This window comes from Diadema antillarum, unplaced genomic scaffold, assembly GCF_040938485.1.
Source record: "Diadema antillarum isolate AM-2024a unplaced genomic scaffold, OU_Dant_1.0 seq00000203_RagTag, whole genome shotgun sequence".
Classification (NCBI taxonomy): Eukaryota; Metazoa; Echinodermata; class Echinoidea; order Diadematoida; family Diadematidae; genus Diadema; species Diadema antillarum.
In genome coordinates, this window is record NW_027271262.1 from 1,712,047 (window position 1) to 1,730,000 (window position 17,954).

General features: G+C 41.4%; 1 protein-coding gene across 1 annotated transcript in view; it reads right to left on the bottom strand.

Annotated features, from left to right (window-relative positions):
* Nucleotides 1–3,156: 3,156 nt before the first annotated feature.
* Nucleotides 3,157–17,954, bottom strand: part of LOC139728827 (ubiquitin carboxyl-terminal hydrolase 47-like) — a 45,789-nt gene continuing 30,991 nt past the window's right edge. The window contains exons 15-27 of the mRNA XM_071639762.1: nucleotides 16,905–17,112; nucleotides 15,945–16,060; nucleotides 15,042–15,161; nucleotides 13,723–13,849; nucleotides 12,081–13,019; nucleotides 10,602–10,693; nucleotides 9,552–9,716; nucleotides 8,496–8,611; nucleotides 7,565–7,683; nucleotides 5,765–5,895; nucleotides 5,168–5,346; nucleotides 4,240–4,311; nucleotides 3,157–3,314 (exon numbers count right to left, since the gene is read on the bottom strand). Coding sequence (XP_071495863.1) covers nucleotides 3,215–3,314; nucleotides 4,240–4,311; nucleotides 5,168–5,346; nucleotides 5,765–5,895; nucleotides 7,565–7,683; nucleotides 8,496–8,611; nucleotides 9,552–9,716; nucleotides 10,602–10,693; nucleotides 12,081–13,019; nucleotides 13,723–13,849; nucleotides 15,042–15,161; nucleotides 15,945–16,060; nucleotides 16,905–17,112 — 2,484 coding nt within the window. The 3' untranslated portion in view covers nucleotides 3,157–3,214. The remainder of the gene's footprint in view (nucleotides 3,315–4,239; nucleotides 4,312–5,167; nucleotides 5,347–5,764; nucleotides 5,896–7,564; nucleotides 7,684–8,495; nucleotides 8,612–9,551; nucleotides 9,717–10,601; nucleotides 10,694–12,080; nucleotides 13,020–13,722; nucleotides 13,850–15,041; nucleotides 15,162–15,944; nucleotides 16,061–16,904; nucleotides 17,113–17,954) is intronic.

Consider the following 17,954-nt stretch of genomic DNA (forward strand, 5'->3'; position numbering starts at 1 on the left):
GGCATGGTGCCCATTTTAACAAATTGAGTTCCTAACCCCCTAGGGATGCTACCTGCCAAGTTTGATGAAAATCGGTCTTGGGGTTTTCAAGAAGAAGATGAAAATGTAAAAAGTTTACGCACGACGCACGACGGACGACGACGGACGACGGACGACGGACGACGGACGACGGACGACGGACGACGGACGACGCACGACGCACGCCGGACGAAGGGCGATCGCAATAGCTCACTTGAGCCTTTGGCTCAGGTGAGCTAAAAACCATTGGAAACTGCAAACCCCATCTCAACCAAAACTGTACCATCCCTTTAACACTAGCTGCATTATATACACAACAGAAGAGGGTTGAGTGGACAGGTAAGGATACAGCTAGCCAAAGAGCTGGGAGATGTGAACACATTCTTCCAAGCAGAAATGGGAGGGGGGGGGGGGAGATCATCCTTACTACAGCTTCTAAGTCAAAGTTCTCCTGTACCAGTAGTTAACCTTGACTTTTGACAAGCCATCTGTGGGGAGTTTGATTTTCTTTTCCAAGAAAATCTGTTTTCCTAACCCAGAGGTTTGCTATGTACTGCTAAAAATGATGTTATTCACCTCTCTTTTGATGTATCAATTGAGGTTGACGGAGTTGACATTTTGCAAATCTGATTGTGGCTTTCAGAATTTAACTCCATGCCCCTTTTACTTGAAACACTGGCCAATATCATCATTCGTGACTTGGGATTACCACATGCAAGTCCACAAACAAAGAAATAGCGTAAAATTGTATCAGCCAGCATATTGTCTTTGTCTTCTGTTCATCCAAACACACTAGCTGCTTCGAATTCTAGAGCTCCATCCCACAAAAATAACAAATATATTTGACCATTACAATAATGGAATGGATGAAGAGTAAAAAAAAGAAAATGATAAAAAGAAGAAACGAATGAATGGATCAATTGCAATAATGAAAGCTGCTCAAGTTACAAGTGCCTCAGGAAAGCATGCAACACTCATGGAAATTTAAGTAAAGACTGTTACATTCAAAATCCTAATATTAATGACTATACCATGGAAACAAAAGAGAGGTGTGAGATCACTGGAACATCTGTATGGGATGAGAGAGGTTGATACAACCATGATATTGCAAGATATGAATGGGCAAAAAGGCAACATCTTCAACTCTGGACCTTCTCCACACATTGAAAACTGAAGTTTACAAGAAGATAGCATCACACATGTACAGTATGAACATAGACGATTATTCTTGTCATGTAAGCAAACTCCCCCCCCCCCCCCCCAATACAATCAAACAAAAAAAGCGAACATTCTCAACCATTTGGGAACTTACTTTAACCATACACCTCATTCCATGCCATGCCATAAATCTTTCATGCATATTTTTCCTTATTTTGTTTTTGCTTGCAAGCATAGACTGAATGATCAACTTCATACGACGTAATCACATTCCAAGATAAAAGAGTTCCACATCAACAGAGAGCAGCTGCATTAAAAACATGAGGAAATGTTCACATCACATTATAGGCTTCTCCAGTCGAAGTCCCTGGTAAGGCTATCACCAAAGCCGAAACAGCGTACAAATACTCCCAAATTGCAGGGCTCATCATTAATATGAAAAGAAATATATGTTCAAGCTGGCATGTACAGTGTTCTGTGGAGATTCTAAGTAGCATTACCTAGGGAGGGCACGTTCACACGAGTAACTTGTGAGGTTTATACGCATCTAACTCTGTGTGGTCTCTTATGCCTCCACCATCGTGTTGAGAGCCAAGTTTACAACTATTCACAAAGACGGTATCACTTAGCTCTTACATTTGCACTGAATTGGCTGTGTATGACTTTGTTTGGTGGTCTCCTGCATACTTATTTGCGACCTCTATGCAACACGTCTTGATATATTTGGCAAATACTTCCTCAAACATTTGCATACCATCTTAAGCTATATTTTTTTTAAAAATGAATAAAAGCACATGGACACTTTAGAATGCTTGTTCTGTCCTCCAAGGAAAATAGATCGTGCAACGCTGGCTAGCATTATTCAAAGAAGACTCGAGTAATGACCGAAACCCTGACTGGGCAAGCAAAGTCCAATCTGCTCTACTTGGGAAAGCCAATGGTATCCACCTTGTAATTTCATATGAATTTTTACACGCTTCCTACAATCAAATACGTAAATTATAGATAAGAAAAGACATGCTCACCGGACTTTTAGGACAGCATTTGTCGATTTCATAATGTTCATGAATATCAAGAATGTATCGAGTCGAGAGGTGAGCATTTTGGCATTCCATAAAATGACTGCACCTATGTAAAGCTACCTTCAACATTAGTCTACTTTTTGAGCCAACATTTCCCCGAACTGCACAGTCTCTACTGGTAATCCAACTTCCAATGACCAATGTCCACAACTTCTCATCAGTCTGTCTGGAGTGTCACAAGCTTGCATGTCGTGCGGAGGGAGGAATTTGTTGTCCTCATACAGCAAGGGTCTTGGAGCTATCAAAAGATGGCAAAACACTTCCAGGGACCATGGGGAAAAAATGTCCCCTTGACTTGAATGACTATCCCCCTCCCTTGACAGGACAGGTCATACCAGTACCCATCTTGTAGTCCTGCTTGTTATTTGTCACGGGAATGTTTTTGCATGCATATGTCCCACAGCAAATGCCACTGAGGTATATAATCTCAGAGTAAATATCCGGGGGGGGGGGGGGGGGGAGACTATTTAGGGAAACACCCTGGGCATAAAAGTTCTAAGGATAGTAATCTAATAATAATTGCACAAGGGACAAATATTTTTGGGATACCAGTAATTGTTGACTGACAAATTGTATTAGTAATAACTGTCCACTAATAAACTGTCTTGGCAATTATTATGTGGGGATAACTGTCCCATGGACATTCATCTAGGGATATGTACCCAGGGATAAATGTTCTGGTATATAAAAGCTAGGAGTAAAAGTTCTGGGGTAAAATTCTATGGGTGATTGTCAGAGGTTAATATTTCGGATGGTTGCTATTCTGGAGGAAAATGCCTTGGGGAACTGCAGACCGGGCACTTCCCCTCACACATGACAAACTTTGAGTGGACAGACTATATATGCTTACTACACACCCACAATCACAAACACACACACACATACACACACCCAGGCACGCACTCTCACTCACTCACACACACACACACACATACACATACACAGACTGATAGCGTCTAGTTCATTGCACTGTATGGAGGAGGGCTATCAGTGTAGATCTTCAGGGCGCGCTCCTTTCGCGGGGAGTACGTCACCTTCTGTCCCGATTTGGATAACCTGAAATGCAAAGGAAGCGCAGAACACATCGATTACTCCTGTGATGATTTCCTCCCTTTTCACAAACAAAAGAAACATGAGTGAGCAGGGCAAGTGTTAATACTGCAGCAACATCATGAAATGTATTCCACTTTATACATACATACATTTACACAGCTTTTAGCCTACCGGTAATCATTGCAAGTCAAGTGAGCCAGAAAATGTTAATTGTACACACCCTTAGGGAAATATAGAAGAGAATAAACAACCCTACTAATCAACAGAAAATTTTCATTTCTCATTTGAATCCTACTTCATTCATTTCTTATCTCTGCTATGGGCTCCATCTGTGACTTCTAAGCATCCACTATTTGACTTAACATATCAATCTCTAGTTTCTATATTTGAGATCAAAGATCTGACATAAACCTTAAGTGTGTGACCAAAGTTCATAGTACTGCTTGCCAGAAAACCAGAAAAACAAAACAAAAACAAAAACAAAACAAAAAAAGCTTTCATCACAAGGTACATGCTAATAAAGTCTCAGTAGCTCTTTTCAACAAGCCTCTCACATGTTGGTCATGGACTCTTGAATACAGCCTCTGGACATGTGTATACATGGTACCTTGTCTCGAGGCCTGAATCATGAAAAGCCAATAGAGAATACCCCTTCAAATGAATACACAAGAGAAATAATATATTCGGAAACTGTTTTACTTCTCTGTCTATTTCTTTCAACTCTAAATGATGTGGATAAAGATAAAGTTTGGAATTGTAAAGATCACATCGATGTACATATGAAAACAAGTTCTCAGCAATTATTGTACACTAATTATTTGTGTGTGTGTGTGTGTGTTGTGTTGTTTTGTTTTGTTTTTTTGCTTTGTTTCGCTTTGGGGTGTTTTTTTGTCTCAGTAGGAGAAGGTGCACATTAATCGTCACTGACCTGGCATTTTCCTTCTTCTGGATCTCTCTCTTCTCATCTTCCTGCAGCTCCTTGAGTTCTTCACGATTGTCTCTGAGATACAAACACGCACAACAGATATATGTTTTAAAGGGAGAAATACAAACATACAGAACAGATATATGTTTTAAAGGGAGAGATACAAACATACAGAATACATATATGTTTTACAGGGAGAGATACAAACGTACAGAACAGATATATGTTTTAAAGGGAGAGATACAAACATACAAAACAGATATATGTTTTAAAGGGAGAGATACAAACATACAGAATAGATATATGTTTTACAGGGAGAGATACAAACATACAGAACAGATATATGTTTTAAAGGGAGAGATACAAACATACAAAACAGATATATGTTTTAAAGGGAGAGATACAAACATACAGAACACATATATGTTTTAAAGGGAGAGATACAAACATACAGAACATATATATGTTTTAAAGGGAGAGATACAAACATACAAAACAGATATATGTTTTAAAGGGAGAGATACAAACATGCACAACAGATATATGTTTAAAGGGATGGTATTGTATTGGTTAAGGTGAGAATTCAGCTTTTAACTTTGTGAGATATTTAGAAACCACTGTATGAAATGTTAAAAAGCATACCGTTCCATGAGGAATTCTAAGTTTATTTGATGAAAACTGGTTTTGAAATGGCTTAGATATCCAAAAACAGAAACTTTAGAAAAAAAAATCATAATTCTTTTTAACAGATGTAAGAATTCTGTTTTTCTTTTAGTTTTGTTTTCTTTCTTTTAAGGCCCAAGGACTGTTTCATCACATGAAGCTGTGATTACCTGATGCAGCTCACATAAAAAACACAAAACACAAAAACTAGCATAAATGACAAGAGTAAATTGCGTAAAAGCTGGAGACAGCCACACTGGACACCCACCTGTAGTAGATGACGGTGCCATCATCAGTGATATAGAGTGGCCACGTGTTGAGAACGGTCACTCTTGGCTCCCACTCAAGTTCCGTGTTCATGTCCAAGAGCGAGACCTCACAGGGGAAGGTCCCACGCCCCTTGGCAAACTCGATGTACTCTATGGGGATACCACTGATCTCACACAGCTGCAGCAAGAGAGAAGGGAGGGAGGGTTAGAAACACGCTGTTTCCTATCGGCCGGATGAGTATTCATAAATTATCTAATAATATTTCTGTATCACAATCACGTATTTACCACGTATGTACCATGAGTATGTCTGCATGTTCAGTCATTGGCTGGGCTGACTCACTCATTTATTCAGTGTAATTTTCAGGTGAGCTTTACACCTGAAGAGGAAAAAAACAAGACATCTGGGCCCCATTTCATAAAACTTGTTATCAATAACAAATTACGATGGTTGTTATAAGCTACTGAAATCCTTGCATCTGATTGGCTGAGAGCAAATTTGTCATAAAAATGTGGCAGTTGTTACTGATACCAAGTTGTACGAAACGGGGACCCTAAAGAGTCATTTCAAGAAATCACGGCAAATTTGAACTCACCGCCGTCTTGAGTTCAATCACGCTAGCATTGTCGAGGACGACCTCCTCGAATGGATCTAGCTTCATCTCTGAAGGACGCCACCTCCTGACATACAGCGCCAGCTTTGACGACGACTGCACCTGCTCTGGTCCTGGAAGAATGAGAGGGATGTAAATGCGATAAGAGGTCAACGCACTTTGCCCACGTGCACCTCGCGAAGATTACGGGGATGCGACTGCAATGCAAAAGACACTCCACCCTCTGGGCATTGTGTGAACACTCCAAGTCTGGCAAACTGGCCCATAAGACTTGCAGCCATTATCAGAGACGCCAACTCTCCCGCTTTCGACGGGAGATCTCCCGCCGAAAGCCCATTTTTGCAAAATCTCCCGTTCTCTCACTTGAGATTTGATTTCTCCTGCCCTGGCTCTGTGTCTCCCGTTGGAAAGTATTTCTTACTTATTGCCATAGCGTATGATTAAAAATAAGCCTTAGATAGCACGAGAGAGCATCTAGAACCCTAGACTGGACCCCGGCCGCAAGGAATTTTGCGCTTTGCGCACATCAGCTTGGAGTCTCCCGTTTGCTAGGGGTTTCAGGCGGGAGAATCTCCAGATCAGAAGGTGCTGGGGGTTGGAGTCTCTGCATTATACTAGCAACAATGATTTTGGATAATTAATAGAGGATCACATGGTGCCTGGCTGTTATCCTGGTTATAACATGACTTGGTGTAGAACTGCAACATGTCTTTAGGAAACTTGGACCTGATGCATTTGACAGTCTATGTCACTTGTCATCCCTTTTGCGACAAGTACGAGGAAGCAATACATGTACTTCATGCAATGCCACACAAGTTTCTTTGTAAGACCTGCATAAACTTGTGACTTCTAAGCATTTCATTGGTAATATCCACTGCATGACACCTTACACTGCAAAAACATTTATGAACTCATTTTAGTGTAATCATTTTACATGCCTGTCTTCTCCTTCTGTTCTTTCTTTTTTAAGGTAATCAAAAGGTAGATCATACTGATTAAAACAATGTCTTGATTGCCTTTAAGATTTCTTCTTTATCATGACAGATTTTCATTTTTCACCTTCGCCAAGGTAGGAGGTTATGTTTTCATCAGCATTGGTTTGTTTGTTGGTTTGTTTGTCTGTGTGCAGAATAATTCAAAAAGTTGTGAAGGATTTGGATGAAACTTACAGGAAATGTTGAGAATGACACAAAGAACAGATGATTAAATGTTGGTAGTAATCCGGGAATATTTATGGATTTTATTATTAAAGGATTTTCGATATTTTGGCATGTAGGTTCAATGAACTTGGGAGTTCAAGCTGCACATTTTTTGAGGTTTGCATTCATGCACTAAAATTCATGCTCTAGTTTCTGCTGGGTGAGGCGTGCCGCGCACCTGGAAGTTGATGATGTAACAAAAGGCTTCTGTATAGGGAAATCGGGCAATTTTCAGCATGCATACGTATGGGTGGAATTCACTGATCTCATTTGTGGAACAAGATCAGTGGTGGAAATGAGCTGCTTGGCGAAGGTCTGCGCTCTCAGAGAGCTTCTCTAGCTTTTGTCTGCATTTAGGTGATTTCTAGTAAGAAACCAAGACCCTGAGATTGGGCAATCACAGCAGCAATGCTGCATGTTTTCATCTCTCAGAGCACAGGCAGAACAGCTTTTTGTGCATGAAAGCAATGTCACAACTTGCCTCAGCAACCTGCTCAGAGTACAGGAAATGTGGCATGAGAATTACACAAGGAAAAAAAATTCTGCATGTCACATCTAAATATTTTTTCTCCCTCATACTCACTGTCCAGCAGCTCAACGAAGACTTCCCAGTTGGGGAAGATGGCGATGTCCTCCTCGTAGATGCGATCGTTCTGGAAGATGGTGGCAGGGTTCTTCCACGACTTCTTGCGCAAGCGTAACCTTTACGAGAAGCAAGTCACACGGGATGGCGGTGATGATGACATGTCATGAATGGTCAAGAGTTGGAATTTTATTGACGGCTCTAGTGTAGTGATATCCACCCAGAACACTGGGCCTGATCAGTAATGGCGATCACAATGAAGTGCGAGTAAGTCTTACAGGGAATGGCGGAAACAATTGTAGAACATTTTTTTCAATGTGAAGGGGGGGGGGACGTCTAGGAGCCCAATCATGCTGCTCTTTGTTGGAAAACACCGAGTCCCAGAGCAAATTGGAGATGGAACTTGTGCAAAAATTCTTAGTTTCATTGTTCTCGTTTTCTTCATATGTAAGATCACTCTCTTTTTATTTCAGGCCTCTGAAGTAAAAATGTGTCCCCTTTTTTGTCACCTAGAGTGTGTGCGTACATGTGGGACTGCACCCTCACAATTTAAAACGGCAACACAACATTTGCTCCTGCGACAATTGCTCCGGTCTTATTTTTCTTCAAGGACTTACAGTTCGGGTTAGGGTTGTGAAAGGGTTTTAGATTTAGTTTGATGTAAGGATTAGGACAGGGGCTAGGTTTATGTTTGTAGGTAGAATTTATGTTTGGCTCAGGGCAGATACATTTAATGGGATCAATTGTCGCAAGAGCAAATGTGATGAAACCATTCAAAACTATGACGTAGTGCCCTTAGAGGACTCATCTTCATTGTGACAGACTGAGATTAAAGGGACTTATGCAGCAGCCCATGATTGACAGATAGTTGGATAAAGAAAGAGAGATAGAGTGACAGACAGACAGACAGACAGACAGAGTGGTGACATACCTATCAAGGGGGACATCAATGTTGAACTTCTTCTTAAGCTCTGGTAAGAGTTCTTGCTTGGACTCGAGGACGGTCATACCTTTGGCAAACACCCAGTCAAACAGATACCTGATGGGCTGAGAGGGGAAATCACACTGACTACTGTAAGACATGATATATTTGCAGCATGAATTTTTTTGCGAATGGGAGCTGAAGGCCTTTTTTGCGGCATGAAATTTCGCGAACTGCCACTGGCATTCAATGCATATAGTGTAGACAAGAACTTTCGCGTGCATTTTAATTTCGCGAATCTTGGCGCTCGCGAAATTCACGAAATTAAAATGCACGCGAACAGTCCTCGTTTTACAGAGTATCAGAAATTGGTTTATCCTTTTAACCCGTTGAGGACGGGCTGATTTTGCTACAACATGCACTTCACATAGACACCTGCCTGAGTATAGTCAGGACTCGTCCTCAACCGGTTAAAGAAACCTCTACGAGGGGAGGAAGGACGTAGATACCCTCAACATAATCTACCTCTATCACAATATCCCATATAAATTCCCCCTATAACACATGAACTTTTCAAATCATTGCCACTGCTTTCATACATTGTTCATGCAATGTTCCTTTGCCCTGTTGTACCGAGATAAAAGCTTACCAGGTAATCAATCTGTACAAAGTTTCCCTAAAACCATGCCTGGAATGTTGCAGTGTACTTGCCACTGTGCTATAACATAAAGAACCTATTTTTGTTTGAAACAAACGATGATGGAGAAGTCAATTGACTACCCTACTACATTCGGAGATTCAAATTTTGAAAACATGGCCATCAAATGGTATTCTGCAGCTGTGTAATCATATGGTCCTAAGTGTCATTAAAACATCTACCACATTATGTCTTCATACTCAAGTAACACAGCCTCACACACATTAGCACAACATGTGAAATTCTCAATAAACTTGGCATACTCATGATCTTTACCATACACTTGGAATGCTCACATCCAAATCTTCGCAACACAAGGAGACACACGGATAAGCGGATAAATTTTAGATTTGAAAGAGTAAACTAACCTCATTGGAGTTGACCATGAGCTGGTAAATGTTGACTCTATACTCCCCTTTCCTCAGCGCCCTGCCCAGCTTGATCACAATGCGGGTATCATCGTTGTACGTCTGAAGGGTCTCGTTCAGACGGATACTCTCGTACTCCTGGTTGTTGGCGTATAATCTATACACCTGAAAAATGAAAAGGTGCAAAAATATATGTCTTCACACGTGAAGATCAGCTGGTTGTTGGCGTATAATCTATACACCTGAAAAATGAAAAGGTGCAAAAATATACGTCGTCACACATGAGGATCAATTGGGTGCACAAAAGTACAGTGGTATTTCATGCCTGTTTTATTTAGTAGGGCAACAGCCTTCGTGGCATCTTATAAGTGACATCCAATATAATAATGATGATAACAATAGTAAAAATAATAATATGGTCTTCTTTATCAAGGGTAGCCTCTTCAGTATGGCCACTGCTCTACCAGAGGGCCCTGTCGTTATTTTACTTGGCATTGTCGGGAACCCATTTATACACCTGGATCGAGAGAGACAAGGGCCTTGATGGGATTCGTTTGGAACCTCTGATCAAAAGTCATGAGTCTTATCCACTATGCCACAGCGCATCTACTACATCTTGAGCAAACCTCACGGGGGGAGGGGGTGGGGATCCTAGATGAACACATACCAACGACACCACAAAAAAAAAGGTACCTCTCCCACTTGCCCTAAGGGGCATTTGGGCAAGGGTACCATACTCTTGACAGGTCAGTGACAAACAATCTCTCTTGCCCCACAGTGACATTTAGTTGCCCTGTGTAAGCGGGCAAGTGGGTTCGCCGCACACTACTGAACACGCGGAAATTTTTGCAGTACATCAGTTTTTGCGTATTTTGTGCTACTTCTGGTTAGCGCAAATTCTAAAACCCCCCGAAAATATCTACACAATTTTCGCTCCATATTTTGAACTGATTGAAAACTGCGCAGCGGGAATTCAAGAACCTGCGAATATGTTTTTGAGCTGCTCAGCACGAAAAATTAGTTGTGTGAAAATATGGACGGTTACAATACCTTGAAGTTGAGGGAAGTTGTGCCCACGTGTGGCTCCATGCACGTTTTGAAGAATCCCAGGGACATTCTCTTGTCCAGGTTTACCACCAGAACTATCATCAAAGGGAATAGAATAGTATGGGTTGTTACTGAATCAAACCACTTTAAATATCTCAACACTCAGTGTCCATCTATTGAATTGTTTATACACTTTAATACCATGGTCATTAGGCTACTTCACAAGCAGGTGGAAAACCCTTGGACAATCTACACATTTTTTGCAAAATGATGACTTTTGTCTCAAAAACACAGCCTCAAAGTCAAATTCAAATAATTAACAATGATGGAGTTTTCACTTCATACTTTCTGAAAATATTTCTCTGAATATGTCACGTAGATATCATGATCTACTGTATATAAGAAGAAAAATAATGCAAAAACACATTTCTACAAATGATAGAGCTTGTAACAAATGAATCAAACTGCCATACAACACGGAAAGTAGAGAAATATCACAGTTGCACACCATCCTGCATCAAATATTAATCATCTTCAATGTATGGAACCGGGTCTGCCAACATTCCGACATCCAAATCAGGGAGATTCCACACAGCAATCAAGGAGATGTCTGTGTGTTACATGCATTTCGATGGGCGAAAATAATTCCCAAATCAGGGAGATTTTAATATTCTCTTATTCAGACATGAACAGATTTTGACATTTTCAGGGAGACTCCTGCAGAATCAGGGAGACTTGGCAGGTATGTGGAACCTGTCACTACTAGGTCTTTGGGCTGTTCTGAGTCTGAAAAAAAAAGCATTTTCTAAAGTAATTCACAAGTCTTTGACTTCACTTCAAGAAAGATCCATGTTAGTTCATGCCTGGTGAAGTTCCCTAAACTAACATACAGACAGAGTCCACTGCAGAGGACTGGAGAGCAATGCCCATCAATTGCCCTCCAAGAGTCTATCTGACAAAAAATTGTGCATGAAACTCATGCTCAGACAGAGCAGCATGATGAAAATAATGAAAAGTAATCATCGGTGGAATCTTTGTGTAGCTCTGACTGTCTGAGTGACTGCTAGTGATTCCAATGAGTCATGAAATTCCCATTACTTGTAAAATTTCATTAAAAAACTGTACAGATGTGCTATGTTTGTCTCAATGCTTTTATGGAAACACAAAAGGAAAATGCTCTTTGATAAGAATTTGCAAACCCATTTGGAACAAACTGACATTCAGACTTATAATCACATGTTAAAATGAAATGTGACAAGTTCTTTTGACACATAGAAAAATAAACACATTTGATTTACCAATTCATGCTATATCTCTTTCTCTCTTTTTTTTTTTTAATTCTTCACAGATATAGGAATAGTGACAAATTAAAATCTTATTCATTGCGCAATGAAGTCAAGTAGAATATGGAGTGGTCCTGCTGGACTTAGTAATCACCATGACATGGAAAACATGGATATCAAATGGTCTAAGCAAACATACCTCTGCCCTCCTCTGACTCTGATAATTCCAATGGTTTAAAGTACCAGTTCTTCTTTTTGCACTGATGTCTTGATGAGTCGCTGACCTCAGGATCAGAGTCTACTTGAGTCGGGTCTGTCCATCCTATAGGCGGTCCAGATGGTCCTATAAGTGGACCCGACTGTCCTAGAGGAGGTCCCGGCGGTCCTAGAGGGGGTCCCGATGGTCCTATAGCACCCTCTATATCTCCTCTGTCACAGGCCTGATCCACAGCATCGCGACGCTTGTGGATGGCAGCCATGATCTGGGGGTTCAGGGGCCCCGGGATGGGGCTCATGGCCCGGGGCCGCAAGCTGCTGGAGTCGGGGACCTGAAGTTTACTGCACTCTGCACAGGAGGCCGACGCTGTGGCCTGTGACTGGGAGGCCACGGGTAACGTTAGGTGACTCTTGGCAATTTGTCTGGGACTGGTCAGGGTCTGCATCACTGGCACTCCCTCATCCTGGTCTCCCTGAAATTGCTCCGGTTGCGATTGCGGCGTCGACGATGACGAATCGCTCCTTATCAAGTCTGAGGAGTTCAGAGCATCCGCTAATGCTTCGGCGCTCAACGGATCGCTGGACTTTGTGGTCAATTGTTCCGAACTGTCGCAGTGACCATCCGGTTCGCCCCGAACTTCCCCACCTATGTGCTCAAACTCACTGGCTTGTTCGTCAGTCAATCGTGCCTCATTGAGCGAGACTACACCACTGTCCGTTTCACTGCCCACGAGATTGACACCATTCTTCTCTAAGGGGTGATCATCACTTAGCGTGGAGGAGCTCCCCGTCGGACTTGGTGTGGGAATCTTATTTGGTGATAGACCACCAGTCTCCACTTGAAGATCTGAGAACTTCTCTGCTACAGAGTCAATCGAGGAACTTGTCTCCGAAACCTCATCTTTGGCACTGTCTTCTTCATCTTTAAAGTGGCAAAGAAATATGTAGGTTAACTTTCTGGTATTCACTTAAACAACAAAACAAACAAAACAAACAAGCAGAAACCACAGTAGAGGTCTTCAGAAGTGGACCTCAACTCCCCCCTCCTCCTCCCCCCCCCCCCCCAAAAAAAAGACTTTCATGTCACTGAAAGTAAGACCATAATCAGTGGCAGATCCATGTGGGGGGTACCTCAGGCGCATGCCCCCTTTATTTTTTGTTAACACAAAATCAATAAAAAGAAAAAAAATGGGACGTGTGCGCCCCCCCCCCCCCCTGTAATTTTGCAAAGGAGCCCCCTTTACAGAATTCCTGGATCCGCGCCTGATAAGGTTTGATTCCTGACAACACATTTCTGAATTTATGCCCTTGCACACAAATCTGTGCACTTACAACCCTGAAAATGAAAAATCTAAAGTCAAAAGCCCTGTTTGAAGGCAACACAAATTAGAACAGCAAATAAGAATATGTTTAAAACGTGAAATGTGACCGCCCCAATTTCACCCCCAAATCGTCAAGGAAATTAAGTAACTGTTTGGGAGGTATTACCTATCAAACAATCTACACCGGCAAAAAAGAAAACAGCTGCATATCCGACACAAGTTACATCATACACAAAAACAAAACGAACTGCGAAAGGAAGGAAATGGTCCTTCCAAACCAAACAAGGATATTAAAAGTCTCACCTGCAGCGGCTGGAGGGAGAGTGACCAGGAGTCTGATGGTGTTTGCGTGCCGGTCCAGGAGGGAGTGGAGACGGGAGTGAGGGAACTCTACCCCAGGGTCCTCCAAACCACTGGCCTCCACAAACACCTGCACAAGCAACCACATATAACGTATGTCAAAGAAAAAAAATGTAATGGTACCCTCTGCAATGATAACTTTAAATATGGTGAAACAATCCCAACACAATTTCAGGGTTTGAAACTATAACTCATTACCCATATCTTACAGAAAACCCAATTCAAGTTGCTTCAGTGGTCAAAGAGAAATGAGGATTTTTGTAGAGCATGTCAGGAATTACTTCCCTTCAAGTTCTATTGTTTTTACACATTAATGTGCAATTCAAAGAGCATCCAAGCGCTAAACTTGGAAGAATCAGACTCATGTCGTGCTTTACAACAATCCACATTTCTCTGTGACCACTTAACCAAACTGAATGGGGTTTTCGGTGAAATAGAGCTAAGATGTTATATTTTAAGACCCTGAAGTAAAACTAAAACGGTTTAATCACATTGGGCGTTATCAATGCAAAAATCGGATTGTAATTTTGGGGGGGACATATGGCATAGCCAAGCATATTATTTCACTAACTTTCAAGGAAGCCCCGTGCAATCTGTTTTGGTGCTGCTGTTACTCTTATCATTTTCTTTTTTTCATTATATGTTTTCTAAGCAGTTTTTTTGGCAACGTAGAGTTTCAAGAGATTACTCTGTTTAAGTGGAAAGCCCGTAAAAGTCCTATATCATTGATGCCATTTCAGGTTTGCTCCACATGAACCTGTAAATGGTAGACTGGCCAAACAGATCCTTTGGGGGTGAAGAGAGTAAAACTCAAAGTGGAGACTTGATCCCAGTGATTAAGACAAGGCGACAGTGGGTGCACAATGTTTTCTTCACCAAGAGACACTGAAGAGGTACGATATTATTAGAATCAGATCCCATCACCTCGGCAGACATCAGCCTGTTGACGTGATCCTCATTCTTAATCAGGTACTCTTCACTATATCATAGCCACTCACAAAAATATGGTGCCAGTTATTGAAATCATTTGTACACATTATAATTCTAATACGTCTTTCCCCCTCTTTTTCATTGCTACATTTCCATTCACTTTCCGTACACATTCCATCCCAGCTGAGTTACTGCACATCAAAAGTAAGTGAAAAACAAAACAAACACAAATCAGATTTGATATATTAATACAGCTGTCTGCCTTCTTTACATTGCATGCAATACATACATCTATTAAAAGGGTAAGACTATATACAGACTTGATAACTAACCTTATTGCATTTACTGAACCCTTCTGACTTGAGATTCTTGCTGGGAATGGAAAGGAGGCGGAGCTCGTTGTAGTACTTCTCCAACACTAGCCGCATCCTCTCTGCCGGCAGACCGGTAATCTGGGATGAGGGAGGAGGGAACAAAGAATGTGAGGTGGGAAAGATACCCACTTTTGTTGCTGTTGTCTATTTCCTTTGTATTGTTTGTTTTGACTACAAAGCCATACACGGAACTTGGCATCCACAGACTGGCTCGTAACACTAGTCATCTCAAATAACCTTATACACAACTCTATAACCAAGGAGTAACGTTAAATCTTTCCCATATACATGACAAGTTCAACTCTGAATTTTAGCAAATTGAAAACATGAAGAGGAAAAGAAAGGATGTGCCAGGGCTGTGGTTCTGGGCCTCTATGTAGAGTATGTGTAATAGTTGAGTAATTTTGTGTTCCCATCCCATTGATTCCTGCCGAAGTTAGTTTAATTCTGATCGTGCGCTTTACAGGGATGTGAACGTCAGACCACCACTACCACTGTCAAGGAGAACTTTATATTCTTCATCTCTAAAATAGCTATAAATATGGTATAACTGGGCTGCACTTTCTCTGCATCTGGAAAAGATGTTTGATATGAACTGTTCTGTGCCTCAGAAGCCCCTGGGCTGTCATGGAAACCATCTATATTACGAGAATAAATTTGCAACCATTAACTCCGAAAACAAATTCCTGCCAAGTTTGGTTGTAATCTCATGTTTGGCTTTTCAATGAGATGCCAAAAACGAGTAGGTTTCGTGCATGTTTTTTTTTTTAAGGTACATTCGACAACTGGTGGATGAGAGTGGAAAGAGAGTTGCAAGTGCACAAACTTCTCAAAACTTGTTCAAACAATTTACCCCCCTACCTCTTCGATCTGTTGCTGCAAGTCTCGGACAGTAGTCTGGTGGTACGTCCTTGTTGTTATCGGGTTGCGTATCTCCGCATTCCTCAAATCCACCACAAACAACTTGATTGTCACTCCTGTTAAATGGAAAATGCAAAGGATTGCAAAAGTGACAAAGTGCAAAAAAAAAAAAAAATCAGCAATCTTTCTTTTTTTGCAAATAACAAGGCCTTCAAACGATGAACAACAACAACAAATAAACAAAAGTAAGGCCTTTAAATAACCCTACTTAGTTGTTGTTGTTGTTTTTTCATAAGTTACTGCTGAATTCAGATAAGTAATTTGTCATTTTCGGTTTAATGCGTGCTGATTACTCTTACTTGAACTTAGCAAAAAAAGACCAGGAGCAAATGATTCGTTGACAGCATTTTTTTTTTCTGGTATACTATAAAGGTTGGGTTTCGGGACATGCATAACTGAAATTGCCAACAGTCAAAGTGTATAATCATTAGAATTTCCCACGTCATTAAAAAACAGCTAAGTCTGAATCAGATTATGTTTGTTTGTTCATGTCCATCTGAGAAGATGGCTGGATGTCCCATATTCAGCTATGCTAAGCTGGTCTTCAATTGGGTCCAGTTGGATGTGAGGCTTGACCACTTCACCGGGTTAAACACCCTGCTCTTTGCGATGAATGAATGAAGCGGGATCTTTTACGTGCATGAGTTGTTACTCTCTCACACACTGGACCTCCATTTTATATCCTATCCGAGGGACAGAGCGTTCTGCCTCTTGCTAGAGGGGATGGTATGATTACACACAACATTGCTCAGTCAGACTCCGGTTCGAACCTAGGTCCTTAGGATCGTGAGGCAGACACGCTACCAACTGAGCCAAATCACCGCCCTATTTAGTCTGATAATGAATTAACCATCATAGCAAACAGATAACAGTGACCCCCTTCACAAGAATCCCACTCACCTCCTGGCTTGTACACCTGAAACTGCTGCTCGGCTGACCTCGTCTCCATCAAGAGGTCAAACATGTACGACCCCTTGACCCCTCCTAGCAGCTGACCCATGGGCGTGTCTTCCTCCCCCTCGTACGATCTCTCCAGCGACTCGTGGAACTCATCGTACTTGACCAGTCGGCACTGGGACACTGGCACTGCATCCCCAAAGCCGAGTAACTGCATGGAGTGCACAAAAGAACACAACTCGTTCACATCAATAGGTTATAAACATCAGTCATAAAGTTCTCCTCTATGAATAATCCAACTAGAAATACAGAGATGTGGTGGCTAGTGTGTTAAAAATGAGCAAAATAGTTCATGCTCTTACGTGAACACATTGAGAAAAGATTCCCGAGACTAAAATAAATCATAGGGTATTCCCATTTCAGATGATTGTTATGAAGTCAGGGTATGCTGCACTCGAGGCTAAGAAGAGAAGCAAAGCCTAACATGGTTATGTGAATCATTTGGATTCAAGATCAGTCAGCAGAAACACAATTTGTGGTTTGCGTATACATACTTTCTAGATTCCAAGACGCTCATGTGGGGTACAGCATATTTTGAACTTAAAAGCCTTGCCCATCCAAATAATGGGCTTGGTATGAGGGGGAAACCAATGTTGCAGAATAAGAGCTGATCAGCAACCGGCATTATCTCACCATTCAACAACCAGGTTCGGCAAATTTTGTCGATAAGTACCTCTCAGGGAGCACAGCAAGAAAGAGTATAACAGACATGAGCCCCCTATTGACAGCTTGTTATACACCTGGACTACTTACATACTGTATACGCTGTTATTTTCGCAAGGGTTTCATTCTCGTGAATTGCGCAAATTACTGTTGGACTGTGAATTTAACAACACACGAAAATGTCTTCACATGAAAATGTCTTCACGTGCTAGGGTAATAGTGCAGTTACAATAGCCTCGGTGTCAATTCGCGAAAACAACATCTCGTGAAAATGTCTCTGACCTCCTCAGTAGAGAATATATCTGTACGCAAAAGCAAAGAGCTTATACA